Source organism: Oryzias latipes, chromosome 20 (assembly GCF_002234675.1).
Source record: "Oryzias latipes chromosome 20, ASM223467v1".
Taxonomy (NCBI): Eukaryota; Metazoa; Chordata; class Actinopteri; order Beloniformes; family Adrianichthyidae; genus Oryzias; species Oryzias latipes.
Window position 1 is genome coordinate 2532022 of NC_019878.2, and position 22446 is coordinate 2554467.

General features: G+C 44.7%; 2 protein-coding genes across 4 annotated transcripts in view; both read left to right on the forward strand.

The window, feature by feature from the left end:
- Positions 1–22446, forward strand: part of LOC105353610 (hemicentin-1-like) — a 703897-nt gene that overhangs the window by 303171 nt on the left and 378280 nt on the right. The window lies entirely within an intron of this gene.
- LOC105356645 (disco-interacting protein 2 homolog C) overlaps positions 1–22446 on the forward strand; it is a 66734-nt gene that overhangs the window by 21616 nt on the left and 22672 nt on the right. For 2 of the 3 annotated variants that reach the window (XM_023950032.1, XM_023950033.1), the window contains 15 exons: positions 639–761; positions 1138–1284; positions 1690–1809; positions 2870–3067; positions 3714–3805; positions 10402–10512; positions 11045–11168; positions 11358–11467; positions 14668–14770; positions 14844–14908; positions 14992–15085; positions 15173–15292; positions 17217–17331; positions 17411–17550; positions 20761–20897. In XM_023950032.1, coding sequence (XP_023805800.1) covers positions 639–761; positions 1138–1284; positions 1690–1809; positions 2870–3067; positions 3714–3805; positions 10402–10512; positions 11045–11168; positions 11358–11467; positions 14668–14770; positions 14844–14908; positions 14992–15085; positions 15173–15292; positions 17217–17331; positions 17411–17550; positions 20761–20897 — 1799 coding nt within the window. The remainder of the gene's footprint in view (positions 1–638; positions 762–1137; positions 1285–1689; positions 1810–2869; positions 3068–3713; positions 3806–10401; positions 10513–11044; positions 11169–11357; positions 11468–14667; positions 14771–14843; positions 14909–14991; positions 15086–15172; positions 15293–17216; positions 17332–17410; positions 17551–20760; positions 20898–22446) is intronic. The other variant, XM_023950034.1, reaches the window with a different exon arrangement.

Sequence of the window (22446 nt, forward strand, 5' to 3'; positions counted from 1 at the left end):
AGAGGACAACAAAATTAGAAAAAGCAAAACAAATAATAAACTTTAAATTCCAGAAACAAAACTGTAATTCCACAAAAAAAGAAAATGTTTATTATAACATAAGTCATTTCCAGAAATAAAAGGAAGCAAAACAAGAAAGGGGATAAGGTGGGGACTATGGGACATCGTTGATGGGATGCTGACGTTTGTTCACCTTTTCAACCTAAAGTGATTTGGCATTACTACATCTTCTGACAGAAGATATTTTGTCGAGCTTTTGGCCACGCCCACTGCAAACGTTTGCTGATTGATCAATGAACTCTCCTCCAAAGTTCAGGCTAAACATCTTCATTCAGTCAGCGATGTCCCATAGTGCCCACCTTTTCAGGTTCCTTATTTTGTTTCAATTTTTATTTTAATTTAAATATGATTTCTGGAACTTACTTTAAAGCTTTTATTTGTTTGTTTTCTGGAATGTTGTTGTGGTCTTTAATGTTGCCGTGAACGACCGATCACACACTCGACTTTCAGTTTGTTTAAACAGATTTCTTCAGTCAAACAGAAACAACTTGAACAGACGAGATCCTCAGATCAACCAGAGAAGCTCATTTATTTGGCTGAGTGTGGGCGAGTGACCCGGCTGTGCTCTGGGCCCGCAGGAATCGGACACCTGTCCCTGAAGAGGAAGGGGGCTCTGAGTGTGGCGGAGAACGGCGGATCTCTGCGGCGTTCCTGCGAGTTTGGATCTGACATGTTATGGCCGCCGCCTCTGGAGTCAGAGGGTAAGTGCAGCTAAAAGGCCACCTTACAACCTTCATCCCTATGTGAGGAAATATGAGGAAAGTCTTCAAATCCTGCAGATCTGAATAGAATGGGATACTTCTAGTCTTGGTTTTTCTGTCTTCATTACCCTGAAGACAAAGACTGTTTTTGAATCAGGTGCAGGATTGGGCAGAAGGCCTCTGTCCTCTGACTCCTGCATTTCTGACCCAATTAGCTGTGGCACAAAATGGCCTTTAAACACGTCTAACTGAGCGTGCAGACAATCAAGAGCGGCACTTGACAAACACTGGGCCGGCAAAGATGAGCCATGAGTCAGCACCGCCTGTTTGGTGCCTCCGCCTCCCATCTGGTCGCCTCATCCTCCTCTGTTTTCAGAAAACCACTCGGCCCCGCCGGACGTGACGGGATACTCCTCGGACTCGTCCCACTCCCATGTGGAGCGCCACCACATGTCCAACATGGGAACCATCGCCAGGAACACGCAGAAGTACGGAAACGCGGAGCGCATGGAGACGGGCGACGGTAAGGGGGCGTCGCCGGCTGGAGTCGGTGTCAGGCTGAGTAAAAGCACTAAAACAGTAAAAATAGAACCTCTGTAATCGGGAGGAGTGCTCAAATTGGACCAGCGCCTTAGAGAAGCCGCCAATTACAGGCTTTCTGTTGGTATGGGTCTACTGGGCTGGTCTTTTCTAAACCCGTTCTTTATCTTACGCAAAGCTGACAGAGCACCTTTGTTGTTTTGAGGCCTGTCGCACGATCACACACTCACACTGACACAAGCGAGAGCGGCTAAGATCAGACAGATCCACGAGGGCGGTCCTGAGCTCCGAGCTCCTTCTGGCTGAGAGCCCTGAAGCCTCTGGCTCCTGAACCATGATCCGTCTTGTGAGATGTTCAGGCCTTGTCTTTCCACTGGGATTTTTCCAGGTGTTCCGGTCAGCAGTCGTGTGTCGGCTAAGATCCAGCAGCTTGTTAACACTCTGAAGCAGCCTCGCAGACCGCCGCTACGAGAGTTCTTTGTCGATGACTTCGATGAGCTTCTCGAGGGTTAGAAACTGTCTTTTGTCTGTTTGGCATTCTGTCCTTCCATCTGTCTGTGCATTGTGATCTGACTAACTCTCATGATGAGTGTGCATGACTGTCCTTGGCTCCCAGGCGGACTCAGACTTAGCTTCACAGGAGCTCCGCATGTGAAGGAGGTTCAGACGTGCTGCAGCTTCCTCCTGCGCTTTTACTGCTTGCTCATCTTTTTCGTCAGAGGAGCAGCTGAAGGCTCAGGGACGACCGTTGAGGCATCTGCTGCTCTGTGGAGCTCATTGGGAATACAGGGCAGAAAAAAGGCCGCACTCAGTTTGTCATCTCCAAGAATGATGAGAGTGGTTGTCTCTCAGCTGAGACTGTGGCTGCAGACTGCAGCTGGATGCAGAGCGCTGAGAATGCACCGGGCCTGCATTGGCGGAACGGCTTTGGTGGGTCAGAGAGCAGCTCTGCACCCCTTTGACACCTGAAGCTGATAGTTAGTCAGGTGAAGCAGCATCAGAGGCATGCATTCACAGCGAAAGCACACACCTGCACCTAAAAACCTTTTTGTTTGAACAAAAGTGTTGCTGTTCAGCTGATGCGCTTTGAGTAACAAAATTATTCTTAAAGGGTGTTTGTCCCCAAAAAAGCATCATCATTCGGCCTCAACTTGCCTCCGACTTAAATAGCCTTTTCCATTCCCAAAATGGAAGAGATAAAGAGATTCGTTATTTGATTATTGATGATAATCATTCGATAAATGTGAGAAATCTCCTCCTGTGGAGTTAGTGCGTCTTTCTAGCTCTCACCTGTCTGTCAGACCTTTTATCACTTTGATAACCTGTTTGCATGAGCAGAGAAGTCTAACCTAAACTCACTGCACTCTCACGAAGGGATGTGCTGCGGGTCGACATCAGTGCTGAAGTGAGGGCTGCCGTTGTGCCTCTGAGCAGTGTCAGCCCGCTGCTGCAGCTGCACAGCTGTCTGCTGAATGTACGGCTGGATGAACGCATGCGCCGCCGCCCTCTGCACCGCCGTTCTGCAGACCTGTCCGCGCTCACAGCTGCATCTGTCTGCTTGTCTGCAGTCCAGCAACCGGACCCCAACCAGCCCCGACCAGAGGGGGCAGAGATGATGCCGGTTCGCGGTGAGCCGTTGGGGGTGGTCACCAACTGGCCCCCCTCCCTGGAGGCTGCGCTGCAACGCTGGGGGACCATCTCCCCGAAAGCCCCCTGCCTGACCAGCCTGGACACTGCAGGGAAGCCCCTCTATGTGCTCACCTATGGTGAGGAGAAACGTTCCTTTGCTCTGGTGCACATCTGAATCCGGCTAAGGACAAATCTGTATCACATAATCTAGATGGAAAATAAAGTTTAAAGCAGCTGCAGATCATTTACAAAGGATGAAGAGAAACTCTACGAGAAATTGGAAGATTATTTTCTTAGTTGGCCTCGTGCACGCCGGTCTGAAACTGGTCCGGTGTGAGACCAACGGCACAGAGGATAGAAGATGTGGTTTGTTCTGCAAACTTAACATCATTATTTAAACAAGAACTAACCATAGTTTATAATCCATCAAAAGTTACCAGGAAAGTCAGGAATGGTGTTCTGTTTTGGATGGAAAAAACAAATTCATCAGATCAAGGGGAGAAATCCTCTAAAGGGAAAGATGAGGATTACTGTCTGCTCCACTCAAAGTAATCGTGACACGGTGGAAACAGACAACCAGACATGCAGTATTACCTTCTGTCTGCAAACCTCACAGACTCCAAGCTTCTTCTAGTGTCTCTCAGTTCTGAAAAGCTGAGCTCCTCTGGTTAGAAACCCTCTTAAATCTCACCAGCGTGGAGCATTTCTGGCTTTTTCCTGAAAACCAGACAGAAGAAATGCCTCCGTGCTGTGCTCACCTCTCTGTCCTCCCTGTTCCTGCAGGGAAGCTCTGGTCTCGCAGCATCAAGCTTGCCTACAACATCCTCCACAAACTGGGCAGCAAGCAGGAGCCCATGGTGCGACCAGGTGACCGGGTGAGTGCCACTCCACCACAGCACCACCACAAAACACTCTGCTGTCCGAATTTACAGCTTCAGTCTTTCCCACATAGTTTATTTAGAAAGTGTAGAATAAACAGGAACTTGTAATCAGTCTCAAAGAATCAAACCATTTTCGTTTTGATTTACGAGTCCACGGTTTAACTGGATTCACAATTTCACACAGTGGGAATAAAGATCTGTTTAGTTTTCAGATTTTCTTTACAAAATCAATCTCTCACAGAACAGCTGAACTAAACAAGACATTTTGTTATTAAAAGGTTAAACTTTTACATTAAAAGTCTTTTTAATCAGAATTAAACAGTGATGTCCCAAATGGAAAATACATTTATTTAAAGAGTAGATTCAGTTTTGATGAAATGATACTTCAATCCATTTGTAATTATACACTGACTAAAAACATAAACGCAACACTTTTGTTATTGCTCCCATTTTTTATGGTATGAACTCAAAGATGTGAAACATTTTCCACATCCACAAAATAACCAGTTCTCTGAAATATTGTTCACAAATCTGTCTAAATCTGTGGCATTGTGCTGTGTGATACAACTGAAGATTTCAGAGTGGCCTTTTCTTGTGGCCAGTCTAAGGCACATCTGTGCAATAATCATGCTGTCTAATCAGCATCTTGATATGGCACACCTGCAAGGTGGGATGGATTGTCTTGGCAAAGGAGAAGTGCTCACTATCACAGAGTTCATACCATACCAGTTCTTTGAGTTCATACCATAAAAAATGGGAGCAATAACAAAAGTGTTGCGTTTATATTTTTGGATTGAGGCTCTGATATGATGGAACAGAATGCAGACTAGGGTTGGGCGATGTCCCTTAAATTGGCCATTGACGATGTTTGCTGTCAACCATCGGGATGGACGATGACATCGTCGGGGTTGGGGGGTATTTTTACATTTTTCATTCTTATATAACTGCTATTCGTTTTTTTTTGCTTTTTTCATTTTATTTCCCAACTAATGACTAATCCGCGATGATCCAGTATAAACTGAGGGAAGTGACTCTAACAAAAAAAGTAACAAACAAAATAGAAAAGAAGTAGTCCGCTCCCGCACTTCACTAGTGAAGTGGACCGGCGGAGCGCGGACTTACAGCTTTGTGTTTGATGGGAAGGGGGGGGGGGGTACATGAGCGGTATGTGTGGGAGATTTAAGACTGCGATCCGTCCCGCAGCTCTAGGGGTACAAGCAACCGAACTCAGAACCGGGTCTAAACGTGTGTCTGAGCACAGCTCGGATCGTCAGCACACACAGCGGTTTGAGCTTCAAAGCAGAAATGTCGCTCAGTCCTTAGAAAACATTCAAACAATCACGCGGATTTGTGTTTCCAGTCGTGTCCCGACTAAATAAAGGCTGATGTTATTCTTACATGTTTACGTGCAGCCAGCAAGCAGCACCACCCAAAGCTAATGTTGTTAGCCCGTGTTAGCATACGGCTAATCCTGGCTTCGTTCGGAAAAAGCACTGACCACACGGATTAAAATTCAAATGATGAGCGAACAGGCGTTTCATAATAACCGTAACATTATTAAAGGCACGTTTAGGAGATCGTCTCGTATATTACCGAGCTGACATGTCAATGTATATATCCGCTCGGCGCTGTTTAACATTGTTTTGTATTGAATTGTTACATTCAATAAAGTTTGAAAAAAAAAAGCCGCTCGGCGGAATTTATATCCTTCCGGTTTTCAAACCCTACTGCGCATGTGCGAATGATTTATTCCGACGGAAAGTGTGACCTTAGTGAACGTTTTTATATTCTGAAAACATTTTTCTGGGCCCATGTACACGGTTGGATTCTAATCCGACCATTGATCCCATCAAGATATTTTGTACATGTAACCGCGGCTTATGGTGTCGACGCGCAACGTGGCGGGGGCGTATGGAAGCGATTATGTAGCATAAATAAAAAGCAAAGTCAAAACCAGAAATGGTTTTTCATTTTCAAAATGAAGCTGCATTTTTTGACTCAAAAATAAAATGAAAAAGCAATCCACCAAAATGCTTTTTCATTTCCTTCCTCAACACAGCTTATTCTGTCACTTAATTAAAATGAAAATGAAAATGGTATTTGACATTTCATTTTCAAAAAGGTCCCTGGTAAATGTGTAGCATAATTCATTTAGGGATGTCTAATTTGACAATTAAAATGGATTAACAGAAATGCTTTTTAATTTTCAAAATGTAGCTGCATCAAATGACTCAAAATTCAAATGAAAAAGCAATATTTCATAATGCTTTTTCATTTTATACTTAAAACTGCTTATTCTGTGTCATAATTAAAACGAAAATGCAAAGAGGGGATTGCATTTGCATTTTAACATCCACCCTGGGAAACTTGTAGCAATATTCATTTCGAAAAAGCATTAGCAGAGGGGAGGCGGGGCGATGACGTCACTGCTTTCTCCGTGTGTCTGGCTGCTGACTGACGCACACACCAGGAGCAGACTGTGTTAGCGGCAGAGAAGACGGCTTTGAGTTGGTTGTGAACTTCTGATGAGTTTCCACAGCCTCTCAGGACTAAGTAGCTGCATGTCCGCCTTCTGCGGTCCTCCTGACGCACCGCTGACAAGCTTTTGTTCTTCGGACCGCCAACTGCCTTCACACAGCGGAGCGCGAAGCTCCCGACGATCGCTGAAGGCGGAAATGCTGCTGCGATCTGAGAAACCATCCAGTGGCGCCTCCAGAAATTTTTCATGGGGGTGGCCAGTGGGGGGCCACATTTAATCTTGGGGTGGCACACAAAAACCATGAGCTATATTTTTAAAATTCATTCTACCAAACGTAGTAAAACAACCTTTAGAAAACCAACAGAAAGATAAATGCCTACTGATATTTTGTAGAACATGAACTTATAGTAGATACTACTAGTATAATAACTAATAGATACTAGTAGATACCATTAGTAGATACTACTACTGATATATATTTTTTGTTTATATTTAATGCTTTGGTGTGTCTGCTTGGGGTGTTCGGCTCTTGACTGAGAGATATCTATAATAAACAAAAAATGAAATCTGTTGTTCTGAAATAATAATAAAAATATCCTTTTAATTATTAATTATATCTGTAGACATTTCTATTCAGACTTATAATCATGAAACATTTTTATTATTAGGGTAACATAATTCTAACTTCACCAGTTGGTCCAGGAACAGGTGGAGCCCCTGCTTATGCTGAGTTCTGCCTTGTTTCTCTGACCAATGATGCTGACTGTCCCTCCTCTGATGCTGTCTCATCTTTGTCTTCCTCATTCTCTTCTGTCATTCATGCTGCTCTGTCTCATCTTCCTCCTCCTCCTCACTACTCCTCTGTTGCTCCCCTACCATCTCTTTCACTCCTTCTGCTGCACTTTTATTCTTAAAATAAGAATATATGTTGAATTTCTCTTCATTCTCTGAAAATGGACAGACACAAGCATCAACTAATGACTATAGGTAACTCTGTGGAAACAAAAACACATCAAAATGTTGCGGTAACACAACAACCAGTGCTTAAATAGTGCCATGAAAATGAGTGGCTTGTGACAGGGACATCCTTTTTTTACTTATTAATAAGAAGTAATGACACATCCACCGCCGCTGATGATGTGGCGTATTTGCACCAAGTATTTGCACACCGGGTTTACATGTTTTGCAGACCGCATGTTTTTTACACCTTTGCAGCTGTGTTTATTTAATATTTAATATATATTTCTTTATTTAATAAGAATCTAATTTTTGATAATAATTTTTCATAATAATTTTCTGTGATATTTTTAATTATTTAATATAAATGTCATTTGTGATGTCCTTTATTGATGTTATATTATATAGATTATTTCTGAATGTCGTGTTGCTGCCATAGATAAATGAAATTTCCCCATTGTGGGATTAATAAAGTCTTCTATCTATCTATCTATCTATCTATCTATCTATCTATCTATCTATCTATCTATCTATCTATCTATCTATCTATCTATCTATCTATCTATCTATCTATCTATCTATCTATCTATCTATCTATCTATCTATCTATCTATCTATCTATCTATCTATCTATCTATCTATCTATCTATCTATCTATCTATCTATCTATCTATCTATCTATCTATCTATCTATCTATCTATCTATCTATCTATCTATCACCCACGGAAAATATTTAACAGGAAAAGAAACGTAGCATTTTGGGATGTGTGATTGTGTGTGCGTGCGTGCGCGCACGCGTGTATGTGCGTGCTGAAACCGGTGCTCGCGCGATGCAGGAAGAGAGGTGGGATAGCGCGAGTGAGGGTGTGGAGCGCATACACGCGCGGTCAGTCGCCGTTTTGGACTTAAGGAAAAAGTAATAAAGAAAGTTCATCTTTAGTGACTGAGACCGGTTCTTTTGTCTGACCGGCCCAGAGGATCTGAGGGTTCGAACGCGGAAGTGAACCATGCGTCTTATTCATTCTGCGTCCAGCGGCTCCTCTGTAGATGTCTGCGCACTCAAAGGCAGCAGGGAGGGGAGGGGGTGAGGGCCGGTTTAGGTGATCAGAGCGACTTGCCGCTTGCTGGCTGTGCATTTGGGATGAAACGCACAACTGATGCTACCACTGCTTATAGTGGCTACTGGGGTGGCCACTGGGGTGGCCAGGTGTCGGAGAGGGGTGGCCATGGCCACCCCTGGCCACCCCCTGGTGGCGCCACTGAAACCATCATATGAATTTGTGTTTCCAGTGGTGTCCAGAACAAAATAAAGACTGATTCCCACATATTTACACATTTATTTGCAGCTTTGCGGTGAATTTGCTGTTTGATTTATTAAGATCCAGGAATCCAGGTTTGAGCAGTCCAGGTCCAGCGGTTTTTGAACAGGACCCGGTTTTAGGTGATCTTAATGCGAACAATGCAGCAGAATGTTCCTTTAGTGCCCTCGCGAATCAGAAGCTGTGAATCGTAAGACAACTTTAGCGTCGTCTGACCGCACGGATTTAAAAACATATGATCGAGCAGAGCAGGCCGTAAAATATTAGCATAACTGTAATAAAAGCACATTATGAAGATAGTCTCCTGCAGCTTCGCGCTGAGTGAGTGTTTTTGGTCCAACCAGCAACGTTTAGCATGGAGAAATCTGCTATCTGTTGATGGAGCTCCAGCTGTCATCAAACAGCAAATTCACCGCAAAGCTGCAGATAAATGTGTAAATATCTATGAATTACATCAGTCTTTATTTTTGTTCTGGACACCACTGGAAACACAAATTCATATGATGGTTTCTCAGATCGCAGCAGCATTTCCGCCTTCCGCGATCGTCGGAGCTTCGCGCTCCGCTGTGTGAAGGCAGCTGGCGGTCCGAAGAACAAAGCTTGTCCGCGGTGCGTCAGGAGGAGGACCGCAGAAGGCGGACATGCTGCTATGTAGTCCTTAGAAGCTGTGGAAACTCATCAGAAGTTCACAACCATCACAAAACCCTCGTCTCTGCCGCTAACACAGTCTGCTCCTGGTGTGTGCGTCAGTCAGCAGCCAGACACACGGAGAAAGCAGTGACGTCATCGCCCCGCCTCCCCTCTGCTAATGCTTTTTTGAAATGAATATTGCTACAAGTTTCCCAGGGTGGATGTTAAAATGCAAATGCAATCCCCTCTTTGCATTTTCCTTTTAATAATGACACAGAATAAGCGGTTTTAAGTATAAAATGAAAAAGCATTTTGAAATATTGCTTTTTCATTTGAATTTTGAGTCATTTGATGCAGCTACATTTTGAAAATTAAAAAGCATTTCTGTTAATCCATTTTAATTGTCAAATTAGACATTTCTAAATGAATTATGCTACACATTTACCAGGGACATTTTTGAAAATGAAATGTCAAATACCATTTTCTTTATCATTTTAATTAAGTGACAGAAAAAGCTGGGTTGAGGAAGGAAATGAAAAAGCATTTTGAAGTATTGCTTTTTCTTTTTAATTTTGAGTCAAAAAATGCAGCTTCATTTTGAAAATGAAAAAGCATTTCTGGTTTTGACTTTGCTTTTTATTTATGCTACATAATCGCTTCCATAGGGGCGTGGCATCACGATGGTGGTCTCTCCATCGGGATGTCAGTCACCCATCACGATGGACGATGATATCGTCCATCGGCACAACCCTAATGCAGACTGATTCCTTTTTGACTGAACCGGTCTACATGTGAGGCAGAAACCAGAGTTGCTCCAATTTCTCAACCAAAACTAAGTAAACGTTTTCCATTCACGTTGCCCAATAATTGTCTCTCTCTCAGTGCATAGAAACATGAGACCTTTTGCAGCTTCATTTGCAACTATTGCAGCTGTAAACCCATTTATATGATATCATTAATAAAACAAAAAATAAAAATAAAAAGCTGCTCTGTTACACTTTTGGGTCACAGTAAGAAAAGGACCCAAATAACCCAATAAACTGGAATCTCTTCATTAAAAGCCAGCTTGGTGACAGCTGTATTGAACATACTTTTTATTTAAAAATGATTAATGCTTTTGTTTTTTTCTTAGCTAATGACCACACCAAACTACTGAATGACCTCCCAGCATCTGAACCTGTTGTCACGTGTCTTTCTCCTGTAGGTGGCGCTGGTGTATCCAAACAACGATCCCGTGGCCTTCATGGTGGCCTTCTATGGCTGTCTGCTGGCAGAGGTCGTTCCCGTTCCCATAGAGGTGCCCCTCAGTCGGAAGGTACATGATGAGGCGCGCCGGCGTGCTTGCTGTTTGCTTTCATTTAGTCTTTGAAGGGTTCGGTTCCTGCTGGAGTTCAGCTCGTCTAACCTCAGACAGCTCTGGAAGAAAATGTTATTCCTCAGACTCTGCTGTGTCAGTGATTCTGCACGCCGTTCTGGAGCTGCTTTTCTGGGAGAGGAACTGCCTGAAATCATGTCAGACATGCGGCCGTCCCAAAAGCAGCTGATGAATGTGGCTGTGCCTCAGAGTTTGGACGAGGGTCTTTACATCTCTGCTGACATGGTCCATCGGGGACACTGCCTTTGCGGCGTTGTCATGGTTACACTCTGATTACTCGCTGCGGTACAAACAACGTTTGCTGCATGTCAGCTTCCTCCCCCCTTCCCCCAGCCTGTGCGGCAGTCTCCGTGTTCTCTTCACCACCACTGCAAGCAGAACAAATATGTCCACACGTTTTGTGCAGAAGAAGCGAGAGCTGCAACAGGTTGTGTTTTTCACGGCGTTCCTCTCCTCCGCTTCCGTCCAACAGGATGCGGGCAGTCAGCAGATCGGATTCCTATTGGGCAGCTGCGGTGTTGCCGTGGCGCTGACCAGCGATGCCTGCCATAAAGGCCTCCCCAAGAGCGCAACAGGGGAGATCCCACAGTTCAAAGGTGACTGCCAGGTTCATCAGTCATTGCAGGCTTTGAAAAGCCTCATGGGGTGGGGCGTGGGGGGCATGACCTGTCTTTGTGACTTTTAATGACTTCATGCTTTAACAAAACTGTTCTCTTGATGTGTGACGGTGGTTTGAGGAAAACCTGCGTGTTTGCAGAGATTTAATCCCCCCCCCTCCCCCACAGGTTGGCCTAAACTGCTGTGGATCGTAACGGAGTCAAAGCACCTTTCCAAACCCCCCAGGGACTGGTTTCCTCACATTAAAGATGCAAACAACGACACTGCTTACATAGAGGTGAGCGGACTGAACCTGAACCTCCAGCTGGACCTTGCTCTGCTGTGACTGTGGAGCCACTTGTAGTTTAGAGAACCGACCGACCCGTTTTCTGTCAGCGCTTCGCCTCTTAGCCAAAAGAAGTACACCTGGAGTTTATTGTATTAAGTATACTTGAGTTTAGGTATAAGTATAGCAAGTATTAGTGGTGTAGGAAGTATACTAACGGAATACTTTGCATTTGACGTTTACAAGATATTGATAGTATAGAAAAAGGAAACTTTAAGTAAACCTTTTCACTTTTAGTATAGACCAGTGGTTCTCATACTAGCCCCTCCCAGCAGGGGTGTGGAGGCATCTCGGGGGGGGGGGGGGGGGGGGGGCGAGGGGTGCGGGGGACAAGGCTGGGAGGTCGGGGGGGCAAGTAATCTTTGGACGTCTGGATTTGTTCGCGGTGGAACATAAAAAAACCGCGCTGCGGGACCGCGGGTCTAATGTCACATACATGAACCTAATCCTAACCGTCACATTGAAGAAGTTATTAATGTTGTTAACGGCGGGTTTAATAATAATACTAATAATTGGTACTTTATTGATCCCACAATGGGGAAATTCTTCTCCGCATTTTGACCCATCTCCTGGGGAAGCGGTGAGCTGCGCTCGGGAGGCAGTAGCGTTAAGGGCCTTGCCTAAGGGCCCTCACTGGGTGATGTTCATTGCTCGCCATTGATATGCTTATTGACTCAGTACCATTGTTTATTCCCCTCCGGGAAGCGAACCCTGGATTCCTGCGTGGTAGCCGCTCACCTTACCAACCGAGCCACCCAGCTTTAAAGACCTAAGGTCTTTAAAGAGCGCTTATGTCCCTCTCTCTCTAACGTCCCTCTCTCTTCTTCCCCTCTTTTCTTTTCCGTCCAGTCCAACACCAAAGATTTTCAGACATGATTGAAATTAATAAAGTTTGGCCTCAATTACAAAAGGGGTTTATTCAGACATACCTTTGGTTTGTCTGAAGATTAATAACCCCTCTTGTTAGAATAAAATATGTCCAACACAAGAGGCCCTCAGCTCTCATCTGTCTGCCCAGCTGTTGGACAGGACAAGTTAAAAAAAAACAAAACAAAAAAAAAAAAAGAGCGCTTATGTCGCCTGGACGTCAACGCGTTTCGGACATGCGACCGGCACGGATTGGATACCTACATCTGCCTTTGTCTGCAACTTGATTTGATGAAGAATGGAGAAATGTTTGACAAGCAGCAAAAGAAAAACAAGTGATGCTTCTGCAGATGTGGAGCAGGCGGCTCGATCAAAGAAACTCGGATTTCTGTGAGACTCTGAGAGGACCGCAATACTTCCACGTCTCAAAGAGTACATGTCTCTTTCCTGCGAGGACTCTTTGTCAAATATTTCCCAGACAACAGGGCTCCATACTGAGAGATCCATTTAACGCAGCAACTGCTGGTTTGAGCTCTGCTGAGGAGGATCAGTTCACTGAAATCCCGTCAGGATGAGGTTTACAGCTCAGACACTCCCTGAATTCTGCTGGGTGGGGAGGGGGAGCATCCCCTCATGGGGCAGAAGGCTGGGGGCATTCTGCTTCCATTCTACGTCCTCTCTCTCTCTCTCTGGGAGATTTTCTGCTGTTGCCACTTTGAAAACAAAGAACAGAGCTGGGCTCCATATTGAGCAGAACTTCAGAGTCGCAGACCTGCAACCTGGTTTTGAGCAGATGTGAAGGACAAGGCAGGCACATTGCATGAGTGATCCTTTATTTCATTTGTTCTAGTCTAGCTGCAGGAATGTGTAGTATTTTCTATTAAAGTTGCAAATATTTGGCTTATTTTGTCACAGTTTTTTCGCGGTGGGGGGATGAACATTTTTCCCCCACTAAAGGGGGAACAAGAGAAAAAGCACTGATATAGACTTTAGTACATTTACAAGGGACTGTTACAGTTTTCTACTCACAGTGAGTAATCCTACTGGCAGGTTGAGACCACTGGGACATTTGTTAGGATTTGAGAGAGTTTTACTTTACTTACATTCCTTCAGACACATGATGTCTGATTGCTGTCTGCGGTTTCACCAAACTAAACATTTTGTGTGTGAGGACCTCACTGTTTCTACCCTCACTTTGATTGGTTCTTACCTGGGTTGTACCTGTGATGTCATCACAGGCAGGACAGTTACGGAGACACGGAGTGAAGCTGATGCAACTGAACGGAAATATCTTCGTTTTGAAACCACCTCACATTGGCTCAGTGGTTTCATAACAGAGGCTCATTCTGATTGGTTACAGGGAGTTACTTTCTAAAAATTAACCTGCCATCGATGAAATACCGGAAGTAGGATTAGATGACATGAACATTTTCACTCTTTGTTTTCTTGTTCAAACTCTCAAACCTTCCAGTTTTATAGAATGAATGTAAAGATCAGATTACTATAGAAGATTTATGTACTTGTGGAAAGCTGAACACATTCTGTACAGGAGACACAGCACGGAAAATATTGATTGACAAGGTCAGCAGCCAATCAGGGTGCAGAACACGCTAAAAATGAAATAATTTAAAAACGCCCATAATAATCCACAAACCATCAACACAGCAAAAGATATAAAGGGACCACTGTACAAAAGTTTGTGAACAAACTCAGACTTCTGCTGAAGTACAGCTGTACATAGACCCAGAAAGTCCACAGAGCTGCAACAGTAGCTACTTCCTAGATCATTTTTTATTGTAAAATTCTCTGAGGCAAGCAAAAGAACTACAAACAAATGAAATGAAGGAGCATGTGAAGAGCTGCTTTTGCTCTGTAATGCTTTCTGCAGGTTCAGTGTTCGTGGGAAAAGCCTTTAAGGACAGTTTGTTTCAGTGATAGCCACAATGCAGGGAGCTTCAGTGAACTGTGAACGCCTTTCACATCACGCCCTAGCTTCTGAGAGGGCGCCAGTGGAAGGCGCTGGAGACATCCAGCAGCATCTTATGCATGTTAACATCTACAGCACTGAAAAAAAGACAGAGCCAGTTACTGGAACCATCATCACTATGCTGATGACAGAAACCTTCACAGCTGATTCCATTAAAGGAGGAATCTAGGACAGAAGTCTAAATTCTGTTGTTCTTTTTCTAAATCAGCCTGAATCTACTGAACTGATCTCGGTCTGAATCTACTGAACGCTCCTTTTCTTACTGGTTCCAACCATCCGTCTGTTCTTTTCCCCGCAGTATAAAACCTGTAAGGACGGCAGCGTGCTGGGAGTCACGGTGACGAGGATCGCTCTGCTCACACACTGCCAGGCTCTCACCCAGTCCTGCAGCTACACTGAGGGTATATGCACTCACAGCTCTGCCTGTAAGACCAGACTGAGGGTTTAAACCTCTCTGTACCCCTCTGTCTGCAGCTGAGACCATCGTGAACGTCTTAGACTTCAAGAAGGACGTGGGGCTGTGGCACGGCATCCTGACGGTGAGCTGCCCTCCAGCTCAAAGTGCAGCAGGAGTCAAAAATGAGTTTCTCTCCTTCACGTTGTCATGTTTGTGGTTCTGCAGAGTGTGATGAACATGATGCATGTGATCAGCGTTCCATACTCGCTGATGAAGGTCAACCCTCTGTCATGGATACAGAAAGTCTGCCAGTTTAAAGGTCAGGTTCACCTGCAGCTCCGTCACCTCGCCGCTGCAGATCAGATGCTCATGTGAGTGGCGTTTGTCTGTGTGTGGAATCCTGCAGCCAAGGTGGCGTGTGTGAAGTCCAGAGACATGCACTGGGCCCTGGTGGCCCACAAAGACCAGAAGGACATCAACCTGAGCTCGCTGCGCATGCTGCTGGTGGCCGACGGCTCAAACCCCTGTAAGTCCCGCTGAGCCTCTGCAGCACAGCGCCGTCTGGCTCTGAGGAGTCCTGCAGACAGGGCATGCTGGGAGATGGGGAGGTTCTCTGGGGACGGAGAGAAACTGGGTCATTCCACAAGAATAGAACAAGATGTGTTCCACTGTCCACATTTACAGCATTTACAGCATTAGTCTCAGCAAACTTTACTGCTGAATGACAACCAGAGGACTCAAACCATTCAACATTTCAAGACAAGGTTTCTTCTAAGACTGTGCAGTGTCCTTTTAACCGGAGCTGCTCTTTTAACACACCTGATTGTAGACAACAGAACATGCAGACATCAGCAGAGAAGAAAGGCAGCTTTAAACAGACGCTGCACACAGATGTTTGTTAACAACCTCAGAAGCTTATAACCAACCTACAAACATAAAAATGTTCAGCTGATAAGGGTTAACAACAGCAAAGATACTATGTAGGGTGACTGATGGTGAGGAAGATGAAGAGGAGCAAATGATGGGAGTGAAGAAGATGGCGTTTGCCACAGTCTTCCTGCTCTGCTCCATTCTGATCATCCACTGTCAGTCAAACAGATCCATGATCGCCTTTGTTTGCCTGTTCTGAGCTGGAATCTGGACGGCTGGATAGCTACCATTAATGTTAGCTTTGGGCTGTAAGGCAGTGGGAGAGGGTGTAAACAGAGAGCTCTCAGCAACAAGGTGGGAAGCGGGCTTGCTCCACACCAACAGTTTAGAGGTGAGCTTCTGATGAACTCCTGCTGCTCTGCAGAAACTATGTCCTAGAAAACAAAGGTTTTTAGAATGTGCCTAAAACAGCATGATCATAGTCAAAAGAACGCTTTGAAAATTGATCAACGGGTGATCGAGTGGAAGTTTTAGGGTAAAATGTTGGCTAAAAAAAAGTGGGACTGGAGAAAATCTGAGAAGACCAGAGGGAGCTGGACTCTGTCTGACCTCTGAGACATTCATGGATGTAGAGGAGGACATGAGAATGAGTTGGATGGAGGGGAATGATTCACTGTGGCGCCCCCTAAAGGGAGCAGCCAAAAGCCTGAGAAGTTGATGGTCTTTTTTGGGGGGAGGGGTTACCGATTCTGTTCAGGATTTTGACCAGGATTAGCTTTGTTCTATGCGTTAACATTGAATGGATGTAGTAAATGAAACAGTAGAAGCTAGAATGAAGTCATTGGTCTGCATCGGCTGTGTGTGTTGGAGCTTTCAGCAGCGGCGGCGGCAGCAGCAGCGGGGGCACGCCTCCCCCATGAATCACGACCAGGTCTGATCAAGAAGAGGCTCTGTTCATCACTCTACTCTGACATGTTTACTATTTTAAAAGGGATTTGATGTGATGAACCTCAAAGTCCAAACTCAAGCCTCCATTTTTCAAGATGAAGCACAAACGTGTTGCTTTTGTGAGTCAAGTCTGTTTTGATCAAATCATGGGTTTAGGTTCTCTTCTTCCTAAATGCTCTCAGATGTTTGAACCTCTTTGTTTGCTGCGTCTTTCTGAGTGAAGTTTTTTATGATCCACTAAAGGTGTGAAAAACTTCCACTGAACGAAGCTTCTTGATTCAGGACAAACCGAGCAGCTTTATCACCAGGAAACGTTTCTGCTCCCCATCTGCTCTATATCTCTATCTGTTACCTTGGAGTGTGTGACCACCCCCCCAAAAAACAGACCTCCTCAGAGTCCTGCTGTCCAGATTTTTGAGGGGTTGCACAAAATTAGAAAAAAGTCTAAAAACAGCAGTCACATCTGTAAGAACTTGGATAAACTGCATTTTTTATGCATTCCTGCAAAGTTGTAGATGAAAACGTCCCTGATCCCAGAACCGTCCGTCTTTATGTGGGTCAAAAACGATCTCATCAGCTCTGGTGCTTCAGGAGAAGCCATTGAACTGTGTTTGGGTCTGTTCGTGCGTTAGGGTCCATCTCCTCCTGCGACGCCTTCCTCAACGTTTTCCAGACCAAAGGCCTGAGAGCGGAGGTCATCTGTCCCTGCGCCAGCTCCCCCGAAGCGCTGACGGTGGCCATCAGGAGGTACGAACGCCACAGCACCCATGGCGTTTATGGACAAATGCTGGTTGGTCAGCCATGAAGATGTTTGTCCCCCGTCCAGGCCGGTGGAGGACAGCAGCCAGCCTCCGGGCCGAGGCGTCCTGTCCATGCAGGGGCTGAGCTACGGGGTGGTCCGGGTGGACACAGAGGAGCGGCTGTCCGTGCTCACCGTGCAGGACGTGGGAACGGTCATACCTGGAGGTAAGCCGTCTGACATCCAGCAGTACAGCTGTTCAGAGGTATTCAGACGTAGCCCATAAAGGAAGGGTTTATGGGGAAATGATTGCCGTCTGACTCAGAGTGGGACGGTTGAAGGAAAACCTTCTGATCAATGTCATCAGTCTGCAGGTAATTGTGTTTGTTAAGACCGTGTAGAGATTCAAAAACAAATCAAAGAATCTTAAAATGAACCCTAAAATGGACTGATAGCCTGTGGAGCGATGCTAAAATGGGCGTCATGTGGTCTGTCTTACGTCCTCCAACCAGAGAGAGACGACTGGCTGAGTCCAATCTAAAGAGAGTTACAGTAATCCAGCCGGGATCAAAATGAGCGGCTGTTAGAAATGGTTTTACCTTTGCTAGTTGGCGTAGATGAGAAAAACTTGACTTCACCACTGAGCTTATCTGCTGATCCGGTTTAAAATGACTGTCCAGTTTGGCAAAAAAAAAACAGTCAAAGGACCCGAACCAACAGGGGACGGTCCACTAAAATCATTCAGTCCGAAAAGTAAAACTTCAGTTTTATTCTCCTTAAATCTCAATAAGCTGGTGACATCACGTGTGTTGTCCGCTGTGATGCACTCGGTGGTTTTTACATTAGAGTAAAAAAAACGATCATGTCTCAATCCAGACGGTATTTTCCAATATCAATTATCATCAATTTCATTTTGAAATGATTTTATAATCGTCTCGATAGATTGGATTTGATTAACGACTTGCCTCAGACGGATGGATCTGATTCGATTTTGGGAATAGAAACTGATTTATCAATGAACAGATTCATTGTTACAACCCTATTAGGTACCATGAAAGGCATAGTAATGTCACACAAAAGTAACTCAGAAATACCAGCAGGTATCAGCCTGTAACAGGAAGCAATGCCAAATGTTTTTATTTCCTAAGTCAAAATAATTCTATTGGCCCTAATTTCAAGTCTCTCCAGGTCTTTTATGACTCGGCTCTTAGTGGGTTTACATCTTTAAGAGTTTTCCATGTAAAAAGCTAAAGTAAAAAAAAAACGTTCCCGTCATTTAAACCTGCTGTAAAAAGCTTTTCCTTCAGTTTCCCTTGCTGAAGATCCCGTTTTCTGTCCGGATGGCGAGCTGTTCCCTGGTTTTTGGCGCCCGTGAGGCTCTCACAGAGCTGTTGGTGCACGTGGCTAAAAACACTGCAGCAGCATCACACAGACGCTCTGCTGCTGCTCCGTGGGCTAAACGTCGTCACACTCTGCACCACAGACATCCCATTAGGTCCATTAAATGGTTAAATGAGCTGTAGGGGTGAAGAGGAGTGGCCTTCATCAGTGTCTAACATCTCTGCTCATGACAGAGAGTTCAGCTTCAGCTGAGCTCAGGTTTGAGGTGTGTGCTCGCAGCTTCTCTCAGAGAGGAAGAGGAGGCTCCTGACAGCAGTGGAGCTGCAGGTGAGGGCCTTCTGCAGGCAGAAACCAGGCTTTGGTTTCATACGGCTCACCCACGCACTCACAGAGCACCTTCATCTGGTCTGCAGCACAATGACGGAGACGTTTGAGGGCAGGAACGAGCGTCAGCTCATCAGCAGCACACAGCTTCAGCTGCTTTTCCCCCTGAACCTTCAGTTCCACCACAGCCGAGCCTGAGCTTCTCTTGAATGGAGATCTGCTGTAGTCTGACGGATGGGGTCTTCTAAAGCAGCGCTTTTCCACCAGTATGGTGTGCAGGTCCAGGTTTCACACTGAGGAGACACTCTGATAAGAACGACCTCATTCTTGGCCAACTGCTCTCATTTTGGAAAAGGCCAGAGCCCTGAAACTGTCTGTGCCAATAGTTCTTGGAGGCTTCATGATCTTCGTCATCAATCTAACCGCTCAGACGTGCTTCACATCCTCATAAAGTCTGTCAGTTCTGACGGCTGCAGATCCCGTTTAGCTTCCAAATACTGAAGCTCTGTGCAGCATCAGCACCACCGTTTCTTCTCTACATCCCCCATGATTCCTTGGGTTAAATGACACCACGCCATGTAGCAAATCAAAGACAAACATCCAAATGTCTGTTCTAAAGGTTCTTCTTGGTAAAGGCATGGAAAACAGTTCGGTTCTCCTTCAAAGAGTCATCTTTCTAACAGAACCTGCAGCTTTCTAATCATGTCTGCGTTCAAAGACAAATTCTACGTCACTTTGGAAAAGTTTGAAGTTAAGTTTAATTAGAAGTAAGAACAAAATAAAAGCAAAAGCATTAAGGTTAAGTGGCCAACAGACACATTTAACTAAAACTAAGTTCAAATGATTTTTTTTCCCCCTGAAAAACAGACATAACATAACATAGACATAAGAAAAACGGATAAAACTTCTGTGTTCCCTTTTTTCTCTGACTCCAGTCAAACTTACATACTACTGGTCTGTTTTGTGTCAAATGTATCAAGCATGTTGAGATTAGATATGTCTTCAAAACATACAATTGATCTTGCACAAAAATGAAGGAAATATTTAATAAATGAATCACTGTTTAAGGAGGAATATCAGTATGCTTTTTTATGCAAAGATACATAAAATTGTATTTTAATAAAAAAACTGCATTAACATTTGTACATCCTCCTTAGGGGAAAAAACCAAAGCTTTTATTGCAACTTTTAAGAAGAACTGTTACAACTTCAAGCTTTTTCTTCTTGAACAATTATGAAAAATGAAAATGCGAGATCCTGGTGGGACAGGCACAGCATCACTACAGACCACAGTGTCTGTGTTTTTACAGCTTTAGTTGATGGTGTGCCTCCTGAAACTGGAACTTGGTTCTAAAAAGGTTGAAAAACACAGTTGTAAACCTGAGCTGTGAAATCACACCTCCCAGTGGTCACCTGTGGAACTACAGCTCTGTCACCACCAGCAGCACATGATGGAGACTTTCAGACAAGTTTTTTGTGCAGTTTGATGTAGGAATGTCTGATATTTTCATCAAAGCCAGAAGGCCTTGTCCTGTCTCTCTGATTTTAGGATAACCAGCACTAAGGACATTTCTTGCTTCAGACGCTCCGTTTAACCCAGTTACCGCTGTAACCTGCTTTCTGGGTACAGACAGACCCAGACGTCTCACTTGCTGTGATTAGAATAACCCAGTTACAGCTGGGAGGAGGTTCTGCGCTGGTGAACAGGTGCTTCGGAGAAGCCCTGCCGTGGCGGCTCTGCTGGAGGAAGTGACCCGTCTGCTCTGCTCGCAGGTCTGGTGTGCGTGGTGAAGCCAGAGGGCGTCCCTCAGCTCTGCCAGACAGATGAGATCGGGGAACTCTGCGTTTGCTCCATTGCCACCGGCACGTCCTACTACGGTCTGACCGGCATGACCAAGAACACCTTTGAGGTGAGGGGCTGTCAGCACACAAACACACAGCAGTGTTCTCAGACGTGGATCAGAGGAGCGTCTGCCAGACCTGCAGGGAAGGAAACCCCCACGGAGACGAGGGATGTTTGCAAACCCAGGAAAGCCGAGACGGTTCTAAACGTTCAACAAAAAGGAACAATAAAAGACTAAAAGCAGAGAAGATACTAAATCAGAAAAGTTTCACACTTTTCTGAATGCAATCCTGCTCCAGGTCTCAGAATACCCTTTTTGAAATCGTCTGCTCATCCAGGTGATGGGCTTCTGCAGCTTCTGTGCTAAAATCCATCTGTGCTAAAACTTCTCACAGGGTTCTTCCGTTCATGAAAAACCTGGAAAAGGTCCTTGAAAAGTTTGTGAAAAATGAAATCTTCTATAACGTTTTGGAAAACTCATTAAAATGTTAATTTTTTGAATGCAAAAACATTTAAAAAATAAAATAGCTTAAGTTAAAACTGGAATTTAAATTGTGGCAGAAGTTCAACCTCACACTATCAGTGATGGGAGTTTCCGTTGCTGTAAAGCAGAGTTTTTAGTCATTCAGCTCATGGTGCTTTCAGCTTAACAAGTGACTTTTCAAGGAGAACTGTGGCCACTGAAAGACCCTGAAACACCAGAAACGTGCAAAATGCAGACCTTGGTCCATGTCCAAGATGAGGTCAGTTAGTTTGTGGTTGAGATGAGACATGTCCCACATAAAAGTCTTTTTTATGGATAAAAATATGGATAACATTTCCAACGGATTGACTTACTTATGACGTAAATAATGTCTCTAAATGGACGAACTTGTACATTTGGTGTGAGATCTTGCCAATAGAATGTGAAAACTTGTGCACGAAAAATCGGCATCTGTGTGTAAAAATCTTCTGCTGTAAAGTTTGACCAATAAAATCATAGCTGACAAATTCCCATCTGCATGAGTTCATTTAGAGTGACAGCCTCAAATCAGCGATAACAACTGCTCAAATCTGCTGCCGAGCGCTACAACTGCACTCCAACGTTTGACACAATATTTATGTCAAAACTGATCTGTGTTTGATAATTGAAAGGGGGGGGGCAGAGGGGAGAGGGGTGTCAACCAATCAGAGTGCAGGACTCTGAGGATTTAGTAAAGTTAGAAAGATCTTCACAGATTGGGACATTCCGGACTTTTCTTTTTCAAACTTTACAGCAGATTTTTGGTTTGCAAGTTCTCTCATCAAATCTACCAGCCAGTCCTTTTTGGAACATTTTTACCTCCACATGACTCACTGCGTTAGATCTAAAGGCATCCCCTAAACCAGAGCGCGGGACGGTACAGGAGGACAAAATGTCTCAGCTCTGCTGGAGTTCAGCTTGAAGGTGAAAATACCTGAAAGTGACTCTGGATCTCTAAGACTTCCTGCTCTTTGTGGCTGTGATCGATCCCTGTGGTTCTGTTCTGCTGCTTTTGTCGGCCTGAAGTGATGAAATAGTCGAACAGCATCTGGAGGATCAAGCATGATTCAAAACAACTGTCATACTCTTCACCCTCTCTGGGCTGCAGACCTGG